Source organism: Centruroides vittatus, unplaced genomic scaffold, assembly GCF_030686945.1.
Source record: "Centruroides vittatus isolate TY-2023 unplaced genomic scaffold, ASM3068694v2 contig_461, whole genome shotgun sequence".
NCBI lineage: Eukaryota > Metazoa > Arthropoda > Arachnida > Scorpiones > Buthidae > Centruroides > Centruroides vittatus.
In genome coordinates, this window is record NW_027122257.1 from 412,911 (window position 1) to 432,681 (window position 19,771).

General features: G+C 27.7%; 1 protein-coding gene across 14 annotated transcripts in view; it reads left to right on the plus strand.

Annotated features, from left to right (window-relative positions):
- The window catches only part of LOC136977578 (CUGBP Elav-like family member 2), an 84,514-nt gene that overhangs the window by 20,005 nt on the left and 44,738 nt on the right, over positions 1 to 19,771 (plus strand). For 7 of the 14 annotated variants that reach the window (XM_067273083.1, XM_067273092.1, XM_067273093.1 and 4 more), the window contains exons 2-4: positions 9,661 to 9,735; positions 17,817 to 17,858; positions 17,982 to 18,245. The exons of 1 other annotated variant lie outside the window; for it this stretch is intronic. In XM_067273083.1, coding sequence (XP_067129184.1) covers positions 18,208 to 18,245 — 38 coding nt within the window. In that variant the 5' untranslated portion in view covers positions 9,661 to 9,735; positions 17,817 to 17,858; positions 17,982 to 18,207. The remainder of the gene's footprint in view (positions 1 to 9,660; positions 9,736 to 17,816; positions 17,859 to 17,981; positions 18,246 to 19,771) is intronic. 6 more of the 14 variants (XM_067273084.1, XM_067273087.1, XM_067273088.1 and 3 more) reach the window with 6 other exon arrangements.

A 19,771-nucleotide genomic window follows, 5' to 3' on the forward strand; every position in this document is an offset into this window, starting at 1 on the left:
AACCAAGATGTGACTAGAAACATCATCCTGAAGTTTTGTTTATTCCTAAAATATTGTGCTCAGTTTGATGGCTAATTGACTCTCCAGTGAACTATTTTGTGCTTGTCTCTGTCAGCAACTTCTTCAAAATACTTCACAACATGTTTAGTAAGAGCTTTGTGTTCAGCCTGTTTCATTTTAAGTTTCAGCACATCCGAAGGATGATTCTGTGGAATTCAAATATGGAATATGTCAGTGCATGTGCATGTTGCATTTAATACATTGACACTTTCTGCAGTGTGTACAATTTTGAAACTGGATTATGTTAGTTTACGTCTTGACCACTCCTCACTAATTGATGTTTTTTCAGTTTTAAATATTTAATTAATAAATTTGTAGGATTTTTAGGTCTTAGAATAATACAGTAATATTGGAATGAAGCTGTTTAAGTATTCTAATTTGTTGTTTTTTTTTATATAGGATTTTATCAATTAATAATCAATATTTTGACAATATTGATTGCCTGTTATTGATTATTGCACAATATCATACTATTTATATCGATTACAGAGTTCATGATATTGAACATCAGTAATGTAAAATAATAAGGACGATTCCATTGTTCAAGGATGAAGCTGATGTGGTGACCAGACAGCTTACTTGTTTAAAAAATGTCAAAGATATAGCAAAGTCAAAACTTTGAAGGAGTTAATAAATAATTTTAAAGACAAAGGAATTACAATCAATGTTAATACAGTAGAGTCCTGGAAACTTGGCTTTCAATAATTTGACATTTCATAAAGCTTGTTGTGTTGTTCAAAAAGTACATATGAACTAATTACTATCTCTACAGCTTAACATTAGGATCAAATAAGTTGTTATTATTTACTGGCAACACTTGATAGTAGCATCAATTCTACATCTTAACAAAGAATATAACCCTTTTTTCAAAGTGCCACTGTAAAATACCATTATTCATATATCATTGACTCAAAAGTAGTCACTGAATAGCCAATATTTTTTAAATTAAAATCTAACTGTAAATAGAAGTAGTCACTATTGGTATGTAGGTAATATGTAAATGAATTTGCACATATGATACCTTTATGAAAATCCCATTATTTATATTAGCATCATCGCTATGTCATAAAAGTTGTTAACTCATCAGCTTCTCAATCAACATTAAGTTTGCAGGACTCTACTGTATTTTGAGATGTAAACTGTGTGACGTAACAATAAATGTGGATGAAAAGCATCTCTCTCATTAAATATGCATATGTTTAGTAAGAGAGATGCTTTTTAACATTAAAATGCAAATACAATAGCATTAAATATATAAAACATTTTCTAACAGGGAAAGAAGAACAAAAAGAAGGGACAGAGTTTTATTTTGGCATCAGTAAATTCTGCAAAGGACAATGCTAGAAAGAAGAATGAGTTTTTTGTGAACTGGCTGCAGCTTTTAATAGGTTCAGAGATTGCTTTTAACAAGGTGATTTACCTTGTTATCCAGCATTCAGAAACATTCTAGAAAAGTATGCCAATCATTCAATGAAGCATGCTAAGGAAAAGCTATGTGCAGCCTGCATTTAAAGCGACTTTCAAAAAAATATATATATATAGGAGATAGTAAGAAACAGCCTAGTTTTTTTTAAATTTTGGAAGAAATAACTGATGTAGTAAAAAGATAATGCTGTACATTCATATTGGTCTGTTAACAGGGGAGCCAATACAATTTATGCTGTTAACTGTTTACAAATTAGAAAAGACAAATTCCACAACTGTTATGCAGACCTTCAGTGATACATGTGCCAGATTGTGGAACTCTGCCATTCTGTATGAAAAATCTTGATTACTTGTAACTTTGATATCTGAATTTGAGATGTATTACTTGTCTTGCTTATTGTCTTAACAGGGTATGTGAAGCAATTATAGCAAAATTTTCTTGGCCAGTGATTTCATTTCAAATATGAAAAGGTTTTGATTACATGCTTTGGCCAAACACCATGTAAACCAGGCAGAGCACAAGGATTCAAAAGACTTGTTTTTATGCCTAAAATTTCTCATCCACATGACCATTCATTGATAAACTGGATGAAAAATCTTTGGTAGTTGCAATGAAACTTGAGTCTGTTGAAACAGGAAGCCATGTTAAAGGAACTGTACAGTGTTCTTTCATACAAATTCATGTACAGTTTAGTTTATAAGATTGATGAAGATTTTTAAACATGCCGAAAACTAGTTGGATGGATTTGTTTTAAGAATATTCTCAGTGTTTTTAGTCACAAAAGCTTGGAGTTTTTCATGAAAACCAAATATATTGCTCTCACATCTGTTGATGTAGGGAGATTGTTTTCAGAGTTCAGAGACTTTCTTTTCCTTGTTCTGTCTGTTCTGACCATGGAGAATATAGAATAACTGTGTGTATGCAAGTAAAATGCTTTTCTGTTTGTAAACTTTGGAGATACAACCAACTATTGCCTGAATGATCGGGCTAGAATTTGGCTAATTAAATGATTAATATAAAGCAATTTATATTAATCATATAATCTAGTAACAAATTGCTTTATATTAATCATTTAATTAGCCAAATTTTAGCCCGATCATTCAGGCGATAGTTGGTATGTCTATATATACTCATCAGGCTTTAAGATGTAAACTTTGGAATGTATAGGTCAAATTCTGAAAGTGACTGATTCAAATTTTCTATAATTTTCTTGAGATATCAATATTTATACTTTTATGCACAATAGAATGATGGTTTTATTTTATATGTTTTTAGGAGCACTTTTTTAAAGAAAATATGCACTTTAACTTCTCAAATTTAGTCATTATCAAGAACTTTTGTTACATTTCTTAATCTTGTCTTAAAATCAACTTTGTTTCTATCATTCTCATATTGTAACTTTTATTTGTATATCTAAATATATAAAATTACTTGTCCTCACTGACTGACTGATTCATCATTGCCCTAAGAGCAAACCACTGAACCTAAAGATGTGGAATTTGGTACACAGTTAGGGTATGTCATAAAAATGCACACTAAGAAGGGATTTTTCGAAACCCCCCCCCCCGCCAGGGAGAGGGAAAGGTTTAAGTCTTAACCTGAAGAATGGCTTCTACTGTAATATTTTAGATGCAATTTTTTGTTTTCAACTACGTTTAGTCTTCATTGAGTACTTAGGTGTACTAAATTGATAACATTTCAGACATTGTTATAAATATTTTCATATATTTTGATTTTTTAACCAAATGTTCGAATTGTTTAAAATTCGAATTTGTTATTGCATATTTGTTCAATTATAGAACGATTGTAAATGTTCCAGAAAATTGATCAAATTGAAGACAGCTTGTTTGATTCTCAGCAATTCTCATCATTCTCAGTGGTAGGTGTTATATAACAATTACTATGGTTGTTGAAATACTGAATATAAATGGTGTTTGCTTGCAAAATCTGCATGGGCGAAGTTGCGGGTAAAAGCTAGTGTAGTATATTCTAGCTACTATTTTTTTTGTTATCTCTGTTTTATGTATTATTAAATATTGGAAGTAATTTATTGGATGAAATCAATTTGGGAAGCTAAATATTTAATATCCAGAATTTAATATTTTTACCAACATTTTCAACTATTTTAATTAGCCATCAGCAGGTTCTAACTACATAAACTATAGAATTCTAGAAAATAGATATGAATAATTTTTGAATTGATATTTTACAATTTTATAGAGTATATAGTTAGAACCAAGTGATGGCTAATTAAATTAGCCAAATAAGTCATTCATGCAAAAATTAAATGCTGGATATTGAAGGTTTCTCAAGTTAAATATTTGGATTTTTTGCTTGTCATTCTTAGTTTTATTAATGATGCCATTCTTATTTTTGTATTTAATTCTAGTGTTGTTTTGTTTCTTGGCTATTTTTGATATATTCAGGTTGTTAAATAATAACATTTTTTTTGTTAATCTTTTCTTATTTTACCTTTATTTTATCCACCTACATTCATTTTAACCTAGTTTTTTTTATTTTCATAATTATATGATATAGCATTCCACCCTTCCTGAATATTTTTATAATTTATCACTCTTTCCTTATACTGTTTTACTTTATCGTTACTGAAAAGATAGGAAAAAATAGTTCTAGAATCATTTATTTTTGGCTATAATTGGATCTAGAAAGTTGTAAGAAAGCAATATAGTATTTGGATATTAGTATAGATATTAGGGAAAGTATAGTTAAAGTGTAAATACTGTAGACTTAGGACTATTTGTTTTATGAGTTTTACTTTTATGACTGACATCAATTTTCTGTTACATTTGTGTGAAATATGTTTTTTTTTTATTAGCTGTCTCAATCTAATATTTTGTAGTTTAAACTAGTTTCAGGAATGTATCTTCAATCTCCAACGCTGAGCTTATAGGAAATGTGATGGCTTTCATACTGATTGTTTTTTGGAAAAATAATTAGGCTGTTTAAATGTGGGACCTTTCATATATAAAAAAATATATAAGAGTGATTGCATTTGAACTTTTAAAATGAAAAATTTATTGCAGATAAGACTTTTTGCAATGTAAGAAATTTTTTTGGAGGTTGTAAATTTACTGTTGATGCAGAGTTGGTCTTTTTTTGTGATGTACTTTTATTTTGTACAAATAAAACTTATGAACCTTATCGTGCTTTGAAAACTATTATGTTACTAATATTTTTGGTTGACTTCTAGGACCTTCCACGGGTAGAACCTTCTAAAATTTACTCTTTCTGGTGCTAGTAGTGTTCTAGAAAAATAGAACATTACTAATGCTGGAAAGTCAGTTTTAGAAGATTCTATCTAAGGGAGGTTCTAGAAGTGGATCGAAAACATTAGTAACATAATAGTTTTCAAATCATATGTAAAGTGCAATAAGGTTTGTAAGTTTTATTTTTAATTAATGTTTTGTTGTTAGATTATTATTTTGTACAATTGTTTTTACTATGTAAGTGATTTATGGAACATACTAATACATTTCTTACTTATGTCAAGTTATTATGTATGTTACAATTTAATTTTTAATTTAGTTTTCATTAAAATTTTATTTTATTAAAGAAATCATGATTTTAAATTCATAAATACTGCATTGAATGTTTTTCAAGGAATTTAGAGTTACTTCTCCTCATCAGATACTAATGTAAATAATTAATAAATTTAAAAAGACTTCCTCTACAAATGCTTATGTAATTCTAATAGATTTAAACTTCAAGACAGTGGCATCCAAACTATGGCCTCTGGGCTAAATCCAGCTTGTGACAAATGCTAATTTGTCCTTCAAATGTATTTGACACATCATTTACAAAATGACAGAAATAGGCCTACCTTTTGTATATTGTAAAAGTGTACAGAATATACAAAATATTTGTGTTCTGTCTACCTACAACTTAGGTGCAATTTGACCCATCAATTGAAAAGTTTTAGCACCTCTTGTATAGAGTGATGCATAATAGTTTGTGTATAAATAGTATTATGTTTTATATTTATGATTTATTATAAAGATTAAATCAAAATTTAAGTGAAAATAAGATTTGTTTAATTAAAATCTACCAATTTTATTAGACCAAAAATTAATTATTTAAATAATTATGGAATGTATAGCTTTTTATAACAATTTATTGTGGAAAGACCCAAACATTTTTATTGTGAATTATATGAAATGATTACAAACAGTAAACCTTCATGTAAATCTAAAATTTTTAAACTTTATATTATATTGAATTATAAAAATTTGTACATTTGATAAAATTAGAGAATTCTAAGTATTTTTGGATGTTTGAATTGTAAGAAAATTCTAGGTATTTCTGCCTTGGATCAGTAAAGAAAGTATGTTATACCATCTTACAATGCTGATTGTCAGAGTTTGGACTTGCACATAAAATTATCTTTTTTTCTTTATTAAATTTTACTTAGTTTTTAAAGCCATCCATCAATTATATTGAGCACATCAATTCTAATTTCAGACATAATCCACAAATAAATTCAACAATGTGACTTTTTATAAATTGCAAGTTCAAACTAAGAAAAGCTATAGTATTTTTCTGTGGCTAACATAACTGAGAAAAAATCTGAATATCTAGTTTGTTGTACTTTGATGTATATCTAGTACTTTACACAGCACAAGTTATTCTTTTACCTTATCCTTTTAGTAATTTGAGAATTGTGCAACAAGCAAATAATTCAAACTTTTCAGCAATGGATCACAGGTAACATTTAGTTGTAATGAAACTAACTTTATAGAGTTCATGATATCAGTTAGGAATCAAACATTAGTATCAACTTTGACACTAAATTTATAATTAGTTGATAGAGAGGTTGTGGCCGAAGTTTTCAACGCAAAAATGTGTACATCAGACGTTTAGCACTGCTTTCCTGTAAGCCTATAAGTTTGACAATGGCATTTGGAATGTCGAGCATGATTCCACTAACATTCCAAACACCATTGTCAAACTTATAGGCTTATAGGAAGGCAGCGCTGAACGTCCGACATACATGTTTTCACATTGAAAACTTTGGCCGCAACCTCACTAATAAGAGTTTTTTTTTTTTTACTCACTCTCATCATTTGTACAGGCTATAAACAAAAATATAAAAGTACTTTAGATTAGTGATGTAAGTATAGGATGAGGAAAATAGGTTAATCCAGCCATCCTCAAACATCTTACAAATAATTGTATATATCGATGTAAATTCAATAATGACTGATTAGATAGCATAAAAAATCATAAAATTATATAGAACATGTAATTTTATTTGTAACTGACTTGTCTACACACCTGCATGAAATTCAAATACACATTTTATGATGACATAATTTTAAAATCCTTTAGTGTTACTTATTGTCCTACATTTATCCCTTCCCACCTAAAAAGTGTAATGTAATAGATGTTAGTAGGATTGCAGTCAGAAGTAAAATACTGTAAATATGCATTTCAATCTACAAATTTTAGAGTATGTTACTGGTGTTTTTAACATGCATAATGTGCATTTCAGGCATTTTAAAGTGCATATATCTGGCATTTTTATATGTGCATATATATACATATACTGTAATTTTAAATGCATATAAATCTGGTCCTTAAGTAAGATTCTTTCATAATGCTAGTTGCTAGATTTAGAGAGATGATTTAATCGATAAGTACAATTTATATCTTAAAATAAAAGATTTATAAAGTAAAATTATCATTATATATATATATATATATATATATAGTAGGAACTAGTATTATGAGAGAAGAATCTTAATTAAGGACCAGATTTACATGCATTTAAAATTACAGTTAAAATTGCATTATATATATATATAGTACAGCTTAATAAGCAAAATTTTCAAAATTAAGTTGTTATATTTCAATAGCTAGGTTTTTCATTTAGTTAATCCTTTAGATCAGTGGTATTCAATCTATGGGTCGCGACCCCATTTGGGGTTGCGGAAAATTACCTTGGGGTTGCACTGTTAAAATGTTTCAACGTCATTGCTTTAGATTATCAATTTTCCATTTCAGACACCTCATCTATGCTAAAATATTAATAGGATACTCTAAGAGCTTCATACTATACTTCCATTCTCTTTCCCATTCATCTTTGCATTAACCATCTCTAGCTTATTTATTCTGTCTTTCCACATATATTGCATTTTCAGTGAATATTGCAAATTAACATCTCTTTATAGAATAAAGGTGTAGCTTGGTGTTTTTAAAATGATGAAATTTAGTTTATGCAATAAAATTATATAAATTCTCTGAGAATTTTAGAAACGTTTCGCCGATTTATTAAATTATACATCGTATTTTATTTATGAAAGTTAATTAGGAGCATTATTTTATGTTTATGCTTTTCTTATAATAATTCTAATTATAAATTATTTGTGTGGCTAAGAGAAAACATTGATTACATTTGAAGCACTTTTGTTTATTTGGGTCACTGTTACATAAACATAGATAGTAAATAATGAAATCAAATTTCAGTAACACTGATTAATGAAAGATTAATGAAAGAGTTCTGCAAAATTAGTGATGTAAATAGAATCACATGAAAATTAATACATTAATTAGTACATTAATGTTAAATCTTTGAAGCTGAAAATGTGTTTGAATTGTTACAAATGAAAAATTTGGATAACATTTGAATTAATATAGCATAGTTTTATTCTGAAGTAGCTAAAATAATATGAATATTTATTTATTTTGATAACTTTATAATGGTTTTGAAAATAAGATTATTGCTTTATGCTGTATATTTTGTGTATAATCTTTGAGTAGTCTTTGGTTTGGATTAATGAAAGACTGAGGAAATACATATAAAAATGAATAATAGCTCTTATTACATCTAAATAGAAGCTGCATTCCATTAGATTTATTTGCATAATTCTACAATTTTTATTATAAATTAGAGGTACTATGTATAATGTGTGTTTGGCCAACACAACGGTTGTATGGTATTTTAAATTACATATGTAGCTGGAAGCAATGATTACATGGAATAATTGGTATTGAATTTGTCAAATTTGTCAGAAATGCATGATTTGAACCTTGCTCCAAGTCAATATTTTTTGTAAGAAAAAAAACTTGAGTGATTAAAGGAGTCAAGATATTTATTTATTCAGTTTAAGTTCTTTTTGGGATTTTCAATCCCATTTTCAGATCTACATTTGATGATCTGATAATTTAGAGTAAATGTTTGTACACAACTGTTTGAATGTCACAGACCAACATCGACATATTTCAATATTTTTTAAAACATATTAACAGATATTTTTAAATTTTAAATATGAAAATAATATATTATCTGTGCATAAAGTAAAAAACAAATAAAACCTGTATTTTTAAAATACTAAAGTCTTGACTCCTCTAATTGCTTTTTTGTTTGCATCACTGGAGTTGTTTTTTCTAGTTTTGAGTCAATATTTTTTTCTAGATATTCTAAATTAGTAAATGTAAAAGATGGCAGTATTGTCTACTTCTAGTTTCCAGTCATCAGTAATAATTTATAAACATTGTAGAATTACAGCTTTACTAAGCTAGGTTCATACACAAATGCTCACTTTATGTTTTTGAAACCTCTCTAAGGGATATTGAAAGTAACTTAGTTCTAATAACTGTTCATTTAAATTAAGAATGTGTGCAAAAATAGCCTTTACATATGTGAAAGAAAATTTAGAAATGTATGATAAGAACAGTTTTTTATTAATATAATTCTATAACAAAATGAATCAGTTTCTTCTATTACAAAACTAATTGCACTGAATCTATTCTAATTGAATTTTAATAAAAATTGGTGAATGTTTTCACTTTTGAACCTGGTCTTTTTGTCGAAAACAATTTATTGTAACTATTCTAGAAACATTTTACAATTAAATTTATAAAATTGCATAAATTGCTAACTTAAAGTATATAATGTTAAATAATAATTTATTCCTTTCACATAAAAATACTTCATTAAATAATTTCTTGGTTTTAATAAATACATGTTATAGAAATAATGAAATAATAGTTGGATCTGGTACATAGAACCACTTGAATACAATATTAATGTTAAATGATAAATTTTATAAGCTGTTCCATAAGTGGCAATAATCATTTTTAAAGTAATAATTTAAAAAAAATTATATTTATTGTCAAAATTGTTCTAAATTAATCGAAAATTTTTATTTTCTCAGGCTCCTTTGTGACTTTGCCAAGCCCACCCTAACGGAAAACACCGAAGTAGGCTAATAATAAATATTTATTCCACAGTAAGAGATTAAATTATAAAATTTCACATTTTGCATAATTAAAATTTCAAAAGTATTTTGATGATGATGATAATTATTTCTGAATTAATTTCTCTTAAATTTTCGGGAGAGCAACTTTTAATAATTACGGTCATAGCACGCAGTAATTTCATAACTAAGTTTTTGTTAGATTGAGTTATTAAGAATTAATTAATATAAAATAGATTTAATAATAATTTATATTTTAAAATGTGCATACAAAATTTATAAGTTTATTTACAAATTGTGAGATTAAATGGAATGATTAGTACTTTATTAGTATTCCCAGAAAGTTTTATTTTCTTTTGTAAATAATTTCAAAGCTTATATTACTTTTACTTACTCTGTTATTTATAAAAGATGTTGTTACTCAATAGTTTTGCTTTGAAGACACACAGATTTTTATTACCATAATTTTTGAATGTATTAACATTTATTATTAGAAGATCAACATTTTATATGGCAATCTTACCTTCATATAAAAGATACGTTAGATAAAGGAATTGCTGTACAGTTCTGTTACATTTGAATTACAGTTTAATTCCTTTTTTTTTTTTTTTGAAAGATGGAATGCATTCCTAAAAATGGTTACAAAACTCAAACAATTGGGTGTAGAATATTTTCAGGACCAAAAATTCCCTTAACATGCACAAAATCTCCCCAAAAATTATTACAAACTAATATATCAAAAAACAAAATTTATGAACCAATTAATAATTATTACTATATAGTTTGGAAATTTCAAATTAAATCGACCTGTCGTATAATTTGCCACACCACCGAACTGATAAATTTATGTAAAAAATTTTTAATTAAAAAGAGCACTTTAATTCAAGCATGTGTTGTTGTCATAGCATTGCATGTACAGTACAATTATAAACTGTATAATACATTGATTAATAAAAATAAAATTGAAGTCAATTCCATGAATGACCTATTTTTAACACATACTAATTAATAAACTTTTTGGTGTTGAAAAACAAAAAATTTGTGACGACAGTTGTGTAATTTTTTCTGAAAAATTATTTAAATGCACCGATTTTTTACAAAATGATAAATGATAAACTTTTTTAGAGTTTTTGACTGACTTTTTCATTGTTATCGTTATTGAGATGCAACCTTGTTTTTTTTATTTAAAATTTATTATAAAATAAGAAATATTAATATCAAAATATATCCATAAAAAATATGGAAAATGCTGTTTATCGAACAGCTTCCTTTTAGCTACTTAATTGAGACAATTTACAAAAAGTTTTTTAATGCAGTTTATTAATTTGCAGCTATTCTGTATTAGAAATAACAGACTGACTTGTCCTTCCTTATAGCTGTGTAAGTAGGCAGTAACCAAACTGATCAAAAGCAAACAACATTCCAATTTCACTTTTAAAGTATATTCTGTGCATTTTAGCAAATTTTCCCTGTTAATGTGTATAGGTGTAGCTAAGATGCTATTCCATTTTATTGTAGTATTTTAGTAGTTATTGTTGTAATAATAATTTTCTACCACAAATTTTCCCAGTACTGTTTTAATTTTCTCCTAACCTTGATTGTGAAGTCAGACACATTTTGCATTCCTGCAGAGATCTGCATGTTATAAATGAAGTTCCATTCCTAGAGAGTTAAAAATATAAATTACACAATGTTTTAAGACAGGAAGTTTTGTTTCATTTTGTTGTTTACGGTGAATATGTTATAAAACTTATAATACATAAAACATTATAAATATTGTTAAAATCACAGATTAAACAGAAAACAGACAATAAAAATAAATTTTCAGGAATGACTAAATACAATGTTAAAAATATAACACATCTTTAAAAATTTGCAGGTATTTTTATTTTCAAATAATTAGACTTATTTATGCTTGAAATTTAAAGAGCAACTTTCTTGCATTTGAATTTGTTAAATATAGAAAAAAAACTACTTGAATAAGTCTGATTATTTAGACAAAAATACTTGCAAATTTTAATTAAAGATACAGTTATGTTTTTAACATTGTATTTATATGAATTTTTGTACACAATTACATACATCAATTTTGATAGCATTGAATATAGTTTCATAATACATAAAGAAAAATACACTGATACGTATTGTTTTCGGTTGAGGAAGTTTCTTTTTCTTTACAGTTGCGGTCTGTAGTTTTACGCACTTTCATTCAAGTGAACTGTTTTATTTGCAAAGAAATTTTTGTACGAACCGTCTAAATTTTCTCTATGTAATTATGAGATCAAGTACGGCATTATTATTAATGGAAAGAAAACAAAGTAATTTGAGTTTTCTGCAAAGAATATTGGTAAGTAATAGAAGTCTGAATATAGGAAACTGAATACAAGATGTTACGAAGAAAAAAGCAAAAGTATTGCAGAAAAAAGAATGCACAGTCAGATTTTAGTTTGTGACATGCTATTAAAGAGAGACATTTTTAGTACCTAGACCAAAATACTACAAAGGTTATATACAATTTGTAATTTAAAAAAAATGAAGATTTAAATCTTTCAAGTTTAGTGAATTTGGAATTTACAGAATTGAATTAGAAGAGAGAGCAACATATATTTATAAAGATTAACTAAAAAAAATGGATTCATTAAAAATTTTAGTCTGGAATTAATAAAATTATTAATTCAGCATTCATGTAATTGTTCTTCTGGAACAACGATTTGGATAATTAATTTTCCATAAGTGCTAATAGAATGCTAGAAAAGAGGATAACAGAATACATGAAGATCTATAAAAGAATATAACTAACAATAAAGTAAGAATGCAATAAAGTAATAAGAATTAAAGATTGAAATACTAGAAATTAAAAAATTCAAGAATGTTAAAAATTAAACTGAAATATAATGCAGTTGACATTTTAATTTACAAATGATAAAGATGATGTACAAAATTGCATTGCTTTAATACTATAAGATATCAAACATCTGTTAGTGTCTTACAAATGGATTGAAATTTAAGTTAGTTACATTTTAAAATGGCTGCAAAATTCCAAAACAAAGAAACAACCTATTGAAACACTCAACAACAAACTTTCTAAATTACAGACAAGTGGGATGTCGTCCACATTTCTGAAGACTTCATTTTATTGATTATACCAAACTATAAACAGAGTTTTAAAAAATTCTGGTAATTAATACAACAAACGATTTTTAGGAAAATGTTTTTATATAAAATAAACAGTTTGTCTTTTCATTTCAATGCTTTAATTAATTAAATGTTGTAAGAAATAATTAAAATTTCTATTTAGTTTTAAGTAGTCAAATGAGAAAAATTGAAATTGAAAGAGGATTTAAATTAAAAAATTCATATTTATTTTTTAATTAAAATGTTTAGTGCTTTCATTTCTTTAATAATAATGAATGAAAATAACAAAATTTTAAAACTAATCCGATGAAATTAGAGATACACAGAAATAAAAATGTTGTAGTTTAAGCTTTGTAACGTTGATCAAACGAGATCCAATTCTATAAATCTAACTTGGATCAATAAAAGATATAAAGATCTTTTATTGACCAGGGGGTTGTCAGAAGTAGAATAGTCAGCTCTTACAAGATCTTTTTAATTAATAATTAAAAAGATGCAAGATCAAGATGAATAAGCCTTAGGCTTCAATCTTTGTCTTTAATTCTTTTCATCTGATTACTTCAGAGTAAACGGATATGCATTATGTTATTTGTTATAAGAATGTAGACAAAATTTAATTATATGTTCAGAAAAATGTAAAAACTTTGTTTACACAACATATGATGATGGCATTCAATTTGCGAGGTAGCAATTGTGTATTGTGTGATTGCTTTATATTTTGTCATAAATAATTTTAAATGTATAAATAAATAAAAAAATTACAGTAGATCAAATAGGTTAGAGTTGTGTTACATAAATGGAGAAACACAAATGCTAAAATATTATAGAAGTGAAAATTTTTTATTGGATAAAATGTTTTTTGAGACTTCTCCATTCTATCTTCAGACCCAAAAATTTGTAAGTGAAGTTTCGGTTTTGAATCTTTTAGCATTTGCATAGCATTTGTTTCTCCTGATAATATGTGAGAACTGGTTACATGAATGATGTATGTTTTTACTAAATGTTCAAAAATGAACAACAGCATAAATGAGTAAATATATTACTGCTAGAAAGTATGTCATTATCTGCAGGGAAGCTCAATGTTTTAAAATAGAAACATAAATTTTTACTATTTCTGTTAACTTCATACATATTATTTCAAACAGATTGAAAGATGGAAGGTTATAATTATACTTTGATGAAGCAAAAATTCATGCACTATCACTTAGATCTATTTGTATTTTATGCACTTTTTTTTTGTGTACTACAACTGCTCTCCAAGTTTATATTTTAGGATTGCTGCTTTTCCGCATTAAAGAAAAATTTTTGTCAGGAGAGTTGATGATAACTGTGTGCATCAGCTGCTGTTTTGTAGATACTATACATATTACAATAATTCTCTAAAATAAATCATCCAAAATTGTATGCTTCATCAAGATAAAATACTCAAAATAACTGTCGTGGCAAGATCCCAGAATGAATAACCTTGATCAGTATCAGAAGCAGCATACTGTAATCTGAATTTGTCATGTTATCAAGTGCTTCTAAAATGTCAAACTCTAGGTTTTTAGCTAGAAGAGCTTAGCATTCATCTTGGCAATTATGTTCAAATATTATTCTGAAGATACAAATTTATCTGATGATGATATTAATCCTCTTTGAAAATGTTTTATTAAGTAATAAATTTTCAAATTCCATAGTAATATTTTGTTATAGTTATATCTGTATTATGTTACAGTATTAACAGTTAGCCTATTAATAAATATAATTTTGAATGTGAAAGTATGTTTTCTTGATTACATCAGAGGTAAAGAATATATTTTTATATTAAAAATTCTATATTTAATTTTCTATAATATATAGTTTGTTTACATTTGATAGCCTTTCTTTTATTTTTATTAGGATAAGTTTTATTTTATTTAGTTTTAACCAGATCAATACAGTCAAACCTGTTTTTATGCGGTGGATAGGGACCGCATTAAAAAAAACGCATAAAAATCGCACGAAACTTCACGAATGGCTGTAAAAAATAGTTTTCGCAACACAATTTAAAAAATATTTTTTTTTATGCGGTCAACAGGGACCGCATAAAAAAAGTCTCACATAGAAAATAACTCAAAATCGTACGAAATAGAATTTATTGACAACAGATGTCAGTACTTGACTGCATCGTCTGGTCTATTGTCTGTTTTACATATTTTTGTTTAGGTGGTGTTTTGTTGACTTAAAAAGTAAATTATTTCATTTTTCGCATATTCATGCAATAATATTACTATAATAAGTGCATTTATGCTATAATAAGTTTATTTAGCTATAATAAGTCAACGTGAGACATGACGAATCGCACGAGACTAGTCGCCAACTATACCGCACACAAATTAAAAATTCGCATTAAAAAAATCGCACAAATAAAAATCGCACATAAAAAGAGCGCATAAAAACAGGTTTGACTGTATTTTCCTTTCATAACTTTGATGAGTGAATAATGAAACTAAGAGTCAGATTAGTGTTTAAGATTGTTTGTAATATGTTTGATACTAATAACAATTGATACAGTATGTATATAATATTATCACTTGGTAAATTACATATTGCTTTATTACACACATTTAACCAGATGAATGAATTCCCATGAGCTTACTACTAGAAAGCTGTGGGTTCTAATTCAATGCAGACACTCAAAATCTATCATGGATAGTATGGATGAGATGTTTGCACCCTGACCGATTCTACTGCAAGTGAGAGTTGCCCACAATTGTTATAATTATGGCTGGCTATATGGTTTCAAAGTGCTGATGTGATAGGAAGTAGAACTCAGTGTGTGCGGCGTTACCAAATATTTTTCTTCCAAGTGCTTTTGACGAATGTATTTCCATCATCTTCAGGCGAATAAGAGATGTGTTTTTAAGTTTTGTCAGACATTCAAAATTTGTGTGTTAAATTTTTAGTTTCCTAAGTTTGAATATTTATAACACAATTCAAAATTCAATTTAGAATTATAACTTGAGGATGTACAGTTAAGTGCATTGAGAGTGTTTGTTTTAAATATTAAGTTTTTTTCACTGCCACAGCATAGATTTTGTGCATTGCAGTTGCATTAATTAATCATTTCTTGCAAATGTAAACATTTCTCGTTATGGACTGGATTCTTTTCATTAATTGAAGTGGTCGATCAAGAAGGATATAAGTCTATAGACTCGTGTTTCGAGATATGTAAAAAAGAAAAAAAGCTGTGCTACATCCAAAGCATTTGAAATTGAATTTTTCCCAGCTACCCATGGTTAGAGCTCATTTAGAGGATATCTGTTCCACGAAATGTGCCCAGTAAGTCAAATGTTGACAGTTGCAACTTTGAGAAGCCCTGGACATATGTCCTTACATTGCCATGCAAGAGTTTTGGTCAATGTTAAAATACTTCAACAATGGACTCCTTCCACAGCAGCCACAATTCTATGGATCCTGTGTAATATTCGTGTTGCAAGATGACCAGTGATTCTGACTTAGAGAACTACAGAATGCAAAAGTTAAGCTGCATCATATCTAATGAAGTTGAAAGCTAAGTATTGAGCCTACTAAGCCTATTCCAATTGTTATTGAATGAATTGTTCAAGAGAATATTTTAAGGAAGGCTATGGTGAGACAACAATGTAAATGCTTTATTTTGTTAGATGATAATTTTAATATTATTCTCTAAATGTGATGGCAGAAGAAAGGATTACATTGTATCAAGATAAGATCCTTAATAGATCTTTGTTTAGATAAGAAGGAAGGGGTTTGAGTTTTTCACATCAAGTGTTGTTTTTAGGAATTGCTTTAAGTTCATAAGTGATTTAAAGGTTTCGTTAGTCCATGCAATATTGTTATGGCATGACATGGGATGCAATGCAACTTTGCAGGAGAAGCCATCTATCAAAATTGTTTTTTGGTTTACTCAATTTGATTGCTATATGGGCTTGTAAATGTACAGAATGCAAGGTAATGATAATCATAATATCTGAATATGCTGAATGTATGACAAATCTACTTCAAGGCACAATTCTCTCTGGTTTTTCCCAAGACTTTTGACTAACAAACAACACCAATACTTAAGATCAGCATTATTTGGTATTCTAATAGAATCTATTTTTTAAATACAAGATAACATTGCATTATGGAATCATATTTAAGAAGTTTTCTAAAACTTCACACCCAGCTAAAGTCTTGCAATTTGGCTGTTAAGCATTCAAAGTAAATTATACGTTTGCCACTACTTTAGATTTTCCAATTTCCTCACGTTATTTAAAAGCTATGTACAAAATTTTCAAGTTATAGTGTCATGCATGCAACAGTTGACCTCTATGATTTATTTTGCCTCGATTTACAATATCTTTATTCATATCCATATACAAATAGATTGGCTTTAATTACACAAAGTTCTCTCTTACTCAGTAATTACAAGTAGATCATCCTGTATTTATTATTAACATACACAAAATACATTCTTGTATTAAAAAATTTTTCTGCAGAGTAAGTCATATACTAGAGCATGATTTACACTGGGCATGAAGGACATAAAATGTAACAAAGCGAAGAGTGCTAATGAAGAAATGTAAATGTATATAACCTTCTGAAGAGAGTTTAAAATTTTCATGCCAGCCAGTGGGAGTACACAATGTTCAATATTGGCAAGTTCGAATCAATGAAAGCAAAGTTTTCATCTCAACAAGAGATGTATTGGTATTGGTTATTGGTAAAAGTGTGAGACTACAACTCACGACCACGCTCACCACTATTTGCAGACCGAATTAAATTCACTTCGTTCGCCTTGTTTACTTTCTTTCCCTCTCATGCCCTTCATGTGCGGTGTAAATCATGCTTAAGAGAAGCGTGACAATACTTGCTATCCTTCAGCTGGTTATTAATTTTATTTTGGGCGACAATGAAAATTACATTTTTACTTTTAGTTCATTAAATCTTCAAATTGAAATACTTTAATATTTCTAAAAGTTTCTTATTTTCAGTGGTGACCTCTGGTGTATTGTCCTCTAGAAACTACAAAACAGGTAAGTGTTATTTTCTATTAATTAATCATTTTTAATTTATCCTTGAGTAAAATATGGAATGACTGGTAATAATTTTTGGTAATAAATGTACCTTCCCTTGAAATTTTTCTTCTGATTATATAGGGTGCTGAAAAATTGTTGCCATCCTGAACAGAGCTGAAAGTACACTAAAATCTGAAAAAGTGTAGAAACATTTATTGATTCGGAGTCCCAGTTAAGAGATAGAGCGATCAGTTCCGTGACATCATTTTGGCATGAAAACATGAAAAGACACAGCATATGAAAACACCATAAATAGTGCAGAAAGACAAGAAAATTTCCAGTCAAAATAGTGAAGGAGAAAGTGTAGATGAAGGGAAACTGTAGTATTCTATTTTTAAAGCAGAGGTATTAAAAATAGAATATTAATATATACCGAAACAAATTTAATATCCAATTTTGACCAATAAATTTATAATTAAAATATTTTTGTAGTGAAAAAAAAATTGTAGAAAACAAACAGCACCAAGAATATTTTATGTTGAGAATTTGTATAGAGACTAAAGTAAATTTCGATGCTTTAACTGATTGAATAATTGTTTTTATTTCTGTATTTTTTGTTTGTTGGTGTTGACGTTTATAATTCTGTTCCTTTGTCTCGCGTTCCTTTCTTCTATCTTTTTAATTCATAAATTAAAATTTATCACTTGAAAATAATAATGCACATAATTTTTTTTTTTTGTGTTTATAAAAATAAATTGTACTCTTATTAAAACATACTTTAGGAGGTATGAATAGAAATTAAGATTTAGTTATATATTTACCAAGTCTGAAGTTTCAATAGCCAAATATCTACACACTGGATTTTTTGATCTACAATTATTATTATTATTATTAGGTTAAGATGACAGCCTTTGCCATATATCTATAGGAGAAATTACATAGAAATACCAAACAGCTGAATTTTTTACTAGGCTATAAGGCTAAATAATTACTAAGCATTTTGGCAGCAGGCAAGGCCTTCAACTGCTATCCTTGTTTAACCTTATAGTCCAATAAAGTCTGTTCATTTGGTATTTGTAATAACTATTGGGTTAGTTCTGTTCATTACATACAAATGACTTGGTGTGATTAATTAAATATTAGCCTAATTATAGCCTGAAAAATCTGGCTTATAGATATTTGGTTGTTAAATTAGAATTTTAGTAATTTTATAGATGATGCTGTTGAAACTACTTTACACATACTAAATTACTTTGTAGTTAATCAAAAATAAGTTATACTCAATTTTTGGCTAGAAACAATTCCACTCAGCAGTCTTATTTTTCTCTAAGTGTGAAAATTATGATTAAAAATGAATACTTATTCAATTTTTAATTTGTCCGAGGATAATTATACTAAATACTTCTAAGGTTCAAATTCACTCATAATTAATTTCTAAACATTTTAAAGGTAATTGAGTAACAAAACTGCAGTTTCAATAGCATTTGACTTTTGCTAAACCTTAACTTTAAACCTTAACAAATTAATTAATAAGGATAATCAATTCTTATTAATTAATTTGTTAAGTTAATATATTAGATAACTATTCTTATATAACTGAAGAATTTATGAAACCAAATATGAGATTTTTTAAAATGTCATCATTGATGTTATCGTCTCATTTTCTAAGTAGTAGTACCCTCTTTTTTGACTCTGTTCTGTGGATACTAACAGGATCTATTTTTCTCTACCTGTTACGGATTTGGCAAGGCTCGCAAAGGGAACTTTTGGTGATGAAAGAGCGGTATTGATATATCTGGACAGATTGACCACAAAAAATTCTTGGGATATTTTGACTGTCTGAGTATCCTCGTGTTGCCAGAGTGATAGGTCAACGCATTAACTGCCTCGACCATTTATAGTCCCTTCTTTATGACTCTCCACTTTACAAT